The following is a 7,845-nucleotide window of genomic DNA, read 5'->3' on the forward strand; positions in this document are numbered from 1 at the left end:
AATTAACACACCACGCAGTTACATGTACATATTCGTATAAACTCTTTTCGTGGGAATATCGTGTATCAATCGTACAGTTTCGTACTCATTCGTAAGAGTATCGTTTAAAAATCGTCTCCCATCTTTTCTGCTTGTACGAAGATCTCAAAGTGTGCGTTACTTAATCGTATATGCATCACCACAATTCGTCCTGTTATCGCACAAACATGGTACATAGTCGAGCAGACATCGTAGTCGAGTCGTACTAGATTCGAAAAAGCGCCGTCTGTAGAGTTATCGCAAGTCTTACATGGCAAATAATGGTGTTTTTTAAACTTTTAGCAATTCGTGGGCAATTGTTGCATTAATCGTGACAGTACATGGGATTTAAAGTCCAACAAAAACGAAATATGCAACACTTTGGGCTTTGTTGGATTTGATCACGCAAATGTACCCCATAATAATGCAAAGAATGTTAGATTCCTCAGATACATTGTAATTCATAAATATCTGAAGCTGAGCCATCTAAATAATTTCATATAAATATTATTAATATAAACTATAAACCCGACAGTATATTTCGTGGACAGACAAAAACAAACAAAACAAGCTGCATACAATTGTTGTTTCAAAGGGACTCGTTTTCTCCAAACCTCTTTTTTAAATGTTAATTTGCATACTTTAAAAATCATTCATATATACAGGTCACGACTGAGACACATATAGTATTGGTTGGATTTGACGATTAAATATTGAGGAATCTAGAAATCCATCTCGTTTTTTAAGTTAAAAATTAACGCAACGACTTGTTCAAAAACAGACGGTAAAGGGACACGCAGAAGAAAACATGTTCCAAACATCGCATTATGTTTTCGTCACTCTATTTCTTGAAGTTTTCTGTAAGCAGAGAAGTGTTTCTTACTCGGTACTGGACATCGAGGCGACTAACTACCCTTTAACGGTGTCTTATCCAAATTTTAGTATTTTGCAATGTGGAACGGTGTGCACAGAAGATAGCTTTTGCACAGAGTTTCTTTTCAACAAAACAAACAAACAGTGCAACGCAGTCCATTGCGTAAACAAGCCAGGCTACTCGTATCAGTTTTTGAGTTCGAAAAATGACCAAGTACTTCGTTTCCGAAAAGGTAAGAAATGAATTTACATCGAAACTCGTTCTGTTATATGGCCGGCGGTTATATTCAACTAAACTTAATAAGAACCATTTCAACAAGACCTTGGACTTTCAGTATCTATACCTTGCGCCAGAACAAGTTAAAATGACGCGATTTCAAGTGAAATATGCACTGATTACGTAGTCTTAGCCCAAAAGCCAGACAAATCTTGCTGATTTCAAAGAGCCATGGCTGAGTGGCTAGTAATGAAATAAACAGGCTTACGTCACATTGCTGTTTTGCATAACTACCCAAAGTCCAAGCTCTTGTTAAAATGGTTCTACCTTTTGACCCAGATTAAAGGAGCGTCTTTTTTATAAAAATTGTTTTTGTATTAATGTTACCGGTAAGGTTAAAAAAAGTCGATTCACTACGCACATTCAATTTAGCTCAAAACGAGAGCAATTTGATTTTTAAAAAAAATTCAATGTACAGTAAAAATTATGTTATTATGAAAAATTGTTCTGCCATGTGACAATTTTTCCCTCTAGATTAAAATTTAGTAAAAGACAAACTGATTTAAGTAATCCTTTGATTAAGATTAAGCAAGATCATATTTGGTTTGATTTTTTTACCATGATCATATGCATAAAGTTTTTAATTTTTGATTTTCAAAGAAAAAAAAAACTTAGAGAAAATAATCTGAATTTTGTAGAAGACCGGTAAAAGCTTCATCAATTTTTGTTTAAGTATGATTTTGTTTTTACCAAATGAGAGTAATTGATTAGCGATTTATAATTTTAAATTAGTGTCCATGGTAATTAATTTCCTATTTACAAGTTTAATACTTACCGTAATTGTTAAATATTTAAATTTTGATTTTCAGTCCAGTCCTTTATTAACTTTAAGCTGTACAACTTATCAGTGCAGATTTAGATGCTAATGGATATTTTTACAGATTTAAACTGGACGTACATGGGACATTATTATTATCATGTAGAAAAAACTGCCACTTGGGAAGAAGCCAAGGTAATTTGTAAAGGAAGACTAAAAAATGTTTGATAAAAATAATGTTGTTTTTTTTTTTATTATTATTATCTTTGGGGGAGGGGGTTGTTTTTTTGTTGTTGTTTTTTTGGTTTTGTTGTTGTTAAATATATCTTATTTAAAGCAAATCAGCCACCACATTAAAGTAAATAATTGTGCATATCTAAACTTGCATGAACATAGAAAAAAATAAAAGCAGTATTGGTTGGATCTATGAGATTTTCTTAAAATTAACACTGTTTATAGTACAGACATAAATACGTTGTACACATTGGTTATAAGGTGGAAAACTAATCTTCAGGTTTAGTAATGTTCATTATTTGTCTTCTTTTTTTTACATTTATTTCTAAAATTATACTAGTACTTATGATTATATATTAACAGTTGGAGTGTCAGAAGCTGTGCTCTTACCTTGTGGAGATCAACAGTAAAGAGGAATCCGATTGGCTGTCTGCTTCATTTTTCATGAAAGGTAATTGTTATTTGTTTGTTATCTCGCAGATGGAGGGGGGGGGGGTAGATGGTTATTTGTATTCGGGGATTTTGGTTATCACAGACGATTATATGTATTTTTAAATGAATGTATACATTTTGCGTGTTTGCGTCATTTTTGGGTTGGGTGGTTTGCCTCTAATATTGTTTTAAATTCACGTTGCTCAACTCATTTTTATGAGTGACACTATTTGCGGGATCTGCTACCTTTCATTATATCATCAGTCCAGCACGGATTTATACAGGTGTATAAATTATATCATTAAGAAACAATTCTTTGTGTATGATGAGGTGATCAAATACGGTCGGGCGTGGTTAAAGATTTGATCAAAGATTTGATTACGCCCGACCGTATATTAATCACCCTATCATATTCAAAGACTTCCGTATCAATATTTAAAATAATTTTCAGCAATAGTTCAATTGAATATTAAATTCTTGATATTTTTAAGTTTCATTTCGTATGGTTATGCAAAAAGCCCGCTTGCGTCCCAGCATTGCGTCATCGCTAAAATGTTTTGAACTATACGTTCCTATAGCAACTTTTCGGACGTTTCCGGCAAAGCTCGGAAAAACACCTCAAGAGCCGATTTCAGCTGGAACTCAATTAAGAACTCAGTTAAAGTCTATCCCAAAATATTTTTGCCGAATATGTTCTTTAATTTTTCGATATCTATAAATGCTTCTTAATTCAGACGATGTTCATTCAATAGTATGAAAAAATCCCAAGATTTCTCTTTTGAAACGTCCCCTCTAGATTTTCATGTTTCAATACACGGCTAGAAATAGAAAGTCCACTAGGATTTTGCATTGCATCAGCTATAATTAAGGTCGGACGAAAACGATAAAAAATTATGCAAGGTATTCCGAGTGACTTCCGAATGGAGAAAAGATGTCAACATTCTCCGTAATCTGTTTTAGTTCCTGTGAAATTTTTAGAGGAAAAATGACAATATGTGAATGAAGTTATCTTGGAAATTTTCCCTTTGATTTTAATTGCACGTTTTCCACAGGTATGTGTATTTTAATTAAAAATCGCCCAAATGTACAATAATAAAACCAGAGGGGTCTCAGTAACCCGACTACCCTTCGGGCTTCACAGGATTTGATCACGTGACCAACCAAATTCATATCCCGGTGAACTTTAAAAATTGATGTTTATTTCTTAAATGAACTTTTTCGTGACGTCACAATGATCATAGCACGCGCTTATCGCTTTTCGCTTGGATTATTTTAAACATAAAATCTCGGTATTTTTAATAATTCTAAACTATTTGTCTTTTTCAAACGTAAATATAAGTAATAAACATCAATATTAAAAAGTTCAGAGGGAGATGAAGTTGGTTGGTACGTGATCAAACCTACTGAGAAGCCCTTCGGGCTTCACAGGATTCGATCATGTGACTAAACGACGTCATGTCCCAGTGAACCTTTTAAGGTCAGACGACACGTCTCTCGATTTAATATAACTTTTTCCAGGAATTTGTTGATGGTTTACTCTAATTTTGACAAGCTTTCTTAGAAAAAATTAGGGTACCTTACCAGGCATTTCTTCAAAATACTAGAGTATGCAATTTCCTATATAATCTTCTTAAAAATACACTTGAATTGCTGATATAAAAATAAATACATATACAGGACAGCAAAATTCACTATATTGGAACTCTATCTCGGCCGGGGTGGGGCTTTGAACTCACGATCTCTAGAACCTATACGCTATTGGCAGTGAGCGGCAACGGTTCTAACCACTCGGCCATCTATCTAGACACACAACCACATACAATTAAATTTTTATCCTTTTTAAAATAATTATAAAATTAATATTTTTCATTTGAACTCTTTATTACGAGAAGATACAAAAAAGATTCTCGAGGAACGTGTCGTCTGACCTTAAATTGCTGTTTATTTCTTAAATTAAAAAGCTGAAATAAGCAATGAACATCCTGTTATCAAGTTAGTTGGAATATGAACTTGGCTAGTCACGTGATTAATTCCTGTGAAACCGAAAGGGTTTTCCAAAAGATTTGATTTACCAATCAAGTTCATATCTAGGTGAACTTTTTAGCATGGTTGTTCATAACTATTTACTTATGAGAAAGGCAAACTCCCTAGAATTATTAATTATAAACGTTATAAACAATTAGCGAGTGCAGTAGTCATTGTGATGTCATTAAAAATTTGAGAAAAATTATTGAACGCGCGGGTAGGTTAAGGCAACTCATAGTTTAATGACCGTCAAAATTATGATCAATTTAAATAATGTTTATTTTTATGAAAACAGCGCTGGATATTAATACCAAGTGAAAGAGTTCACCAAGATATTATTTTTCTACTTCGGAATCGACTCAATCTTTGTAGCTGCCGTGCCATGGTATCACGTGACAGTTAAAAATAGATCACTTTTTTACCTTAACAAAAAATCAAAAAGTGTAACACTACCCCGAAGTTCATTTGTATGTTTTCTACAATAATTCGATTGGAAATTAGTTCATGTTTATTAGTATTACTGCTAGAATCCTATTGTACATCGCATAAAATAAATATTGTAAATATTTATCGGAAACCCTCTCAACTTCTAAAATATCATTGAAAATACTACGTATTTTTCATTTAAAACAACGAAGCACGGGATTCTAGCAGCACTTTTCAAGTAGTTTATGTCATATACCGTTGATATATACCAAAGTCATCTTTCATAATATCCAGGGTAGTGTTACACTTTTGCCTTTTTTGTACACACTGACAGAGGAAAGGCTGGTCAAGCCATATAAATGTCGATCCGCTTACCTTATAACACTCGCTGATTAAACAAAATATCCATGCCTGTATTATCCTGATTATATTCGAAATGACACTCATCTAAATCTTAGGTATCTGTATTAAATAAGTCTTATTTCGGCATTGTTTACACTGCATTCCGATAATTTGTCTCCCGACATGATCTTCTTTTTTAAACATGCTTGTGACGTCATCAATGATAATTATACGTAATAGAGAGAAATCGAAGATATATTCAGTTAAAAGAGTTTCTAGTGATATTTTATGTCTGTAATTTTTATAATATAAACCAGAGATAAAGTTAAAATCGACATGTTTCTGAGTAAGATATGACATCATACTGCTTATTGTGACGTCATATCGATCAGAGGAATTTGATCGCTGTTAGTTGCCTTATCATACCCGCGCGTCTTTGCTATTTTATAGGCTTATATAAGGAATAACGTTAACATTTGCGAATGTCAATATACAGCAATAAACGTTTTTTCTATGCTATAGGTTCATATGAGGAAAGACATTTTGAAATACAAAGAAATTCATCTGTCTTGCTATTCTATAGGTTAATACACAGTATAAAGAAACATACTTGTAAATGTAAATATTCCCAAATGAACCAATGATGGAAACTGTTGTGTCTTTCTTTGACAGACAATTGTGACAGCAACATTAACCTTAGTTGCACCGCGTGGACAGGAGGTAACGACAGAAGCACAGAGGGAGGATATTTATGGGACCATTCGAACACGCTAATAAGCTTACTAACTGGTACCCCGAAGAACCGAACGGACGAGATAGTGAAAACTGCATTCAGTTAGAAAAAGATGGGAGTTGGAATGACCGAACGTGTGATAAACCGCTTTCTTACATTTGTGAAAAGAATGATATTTAATTCACAGGTTTCGGTTAGAAAGATAAGTCTAAATTTGTTTCTGTCAAGAAAGAAAACTCTTGCATGAGAGAGGACCACCCACGAATATCACGAAAATGGAGTCAACATATATTAAAGATTCCACAATATGTCAATTAAACATTTAAAATAATTGTATAATATTACATGTTTTTATATAACGTATTTTGACCAGATTTTTATTTTATCTTTTTCAGATCTTCAGTAATCCTTTGAATTTTTTGCAAATAGCCTGATAGGAAATGAAATTATCATACAATGAAATAATGCATAGTTTAAATGGGAATAAGAACATGCATTTTTTGTTATCTCTCGAACCACAACTACAGTGTAACGTATCATTTTGTCTTATCATGTCTGTTTATTAGCACACGAATTAAGGTGGCTCACTACCGTGTGAAACCTTTTTTTCAAATCAGCAGAAAATTACTTGATTATGATAGAGATCATAATGGATAAGAAGTATTTAAGTCTAATAGGCAAACAAATGACATTGTGCAATTTTTGATAAAAAATTGCATTTTCAAAAATTTAATTCAGTTAACATGAACAAAAGGTCCAGCTGGATTCGAACTCATGACCTGCAGTTCTGAAGACCAATACTTTAGCCACTGAGCTACGACGTTATACAACCCAAACGAACGACATAATCAGTTTAACAAAACATTTATATCGCCATCTTGTGACGTAGTGTCTTAAAAAGTATAAGTGTAGGTTTAGTGAGGTACCTTAAAGCCAGTTGAAATATGTTATACAATGATCTCCATAATCAATATATGTAAATCAGTTTTGTTTCTATGATATCTAAATGGTCCAGATGCTGCATACACAACAAAAGGAAAATGCAGTTGCTAAGCGATGCAATTTATGTCACATTTAAAGAATTCAATTCTCTCCAGTTGTTTTTAAGGAAGGAGTCTTTTCTGGTTTTCGACTTGTCAAACGTAAATTTGATTAATTGTTCATTAAATCACAATGAAAGGAAATTAAAATAGTATATTTTTCTTTCTTTTTTACTATCATACAACTTGGCATAGAAAAATGTAATCAATGTTTAGAATGGAACAAGAACTATATTTTTGGCGTAATATTGGCGTAGGAAAATATCACATGTTGCGCAATTCAGAATTTCTGCAGATTATATATATATAATGAGTCTGTTTTAGCATTTTAAAAACAATAACAATAATGTTGGATTTTTTTTTACTAATGTGAACTAATAATATGATACTTGGGTTTCAGAATATGTTTTTAAAATATGATTTGCCTATCAAATAACATTTTTATAAGCTTTTTAAAGCGCCCATTCTATACATTGATTTTTGTGAAAAAATCACTAAAATCAGTTTTTCTCTCTAATGATTTAATTAAACTGATAGAATCATGAAATAATATGATCCGTTTGACTGTGTCAAAATTTCATGCATTTCTTATTTTAAGAAGTATGTTTGATAATGAAAAGACTCCTTCCTTAAGTGTTAAATGTCAAACTAAGTAAGCTAATGAGAGGAGAAAACCAATAATTCTAAT

General features: G+C 32.5%; 1 protein-coding gene across 1 annotated transcript; it reads left to right on the forward strand.

Annotated features, from left to right (window-relative positions):
• Positions 1-356: 356 nt before the first annotated feature.
• LOC117688211 (uncharacterized) lies at positions 357-7,630 on the forward strand. Its single transcript, XM_066077394.1, has 4 exons — positions 357-1,124; positions 2,050-2,120; positions 2,523-2,610; positions 6,057-7,630. The coding sequence occupies exons 1-4, from the start codon at positions 827-829 to the stop codon at positions 6,221-6,223; spliced, it is 624 nt and encodes a 207-aa protein (XP_065933466.1). The 5' UTR covers positions 357-826; the 3' UTR covers positions 6,224-7,630.
• The last annotated feature ends 215 nt before the right edge of the window (positions 7,631-7,845 follow it).

This window comes from Magallana gigas, chromosome 1 (assembly GCF_963853765.1).
Source record: "Magallana gigas chromosome 1, xbMagGiga1.1, whole genome shotgun sequence".
NCBI classification, from domain to species: Eukaryota; Metazoa; Mollusca; class Bivalvia; order Ostreida; family Ostreidae; genus Magallana; species Magallana gigas.

What these genes read in the sequence shown, in the direction of transcription:
- LOC117688211 (XM_066077394.1), top strand. Translation starts at nt 827, where the DNA reads ATGTTCCAAACATCGCATTATGTTTTCGTCACTCTATTTCTTGAAGTT. An exon ending in CCACTTGGGAAGAAGCCAAG is followed by an intron (nt 2,121 to 2,522) that starts GTAATTTGTAAA and finishes ATATATTAACAG; the next exon opens with TTGGAGTGTCAGAAGCTGTG. An exon ending in TGCTTCATTTTTCATGAAAG is followed by an intron (nt 2,611 to 6,056) that starts GTAATTGTTATT and finishes TTTCTTTGACAG; the next exon opens with ACAATTGTGACAGCAACATT.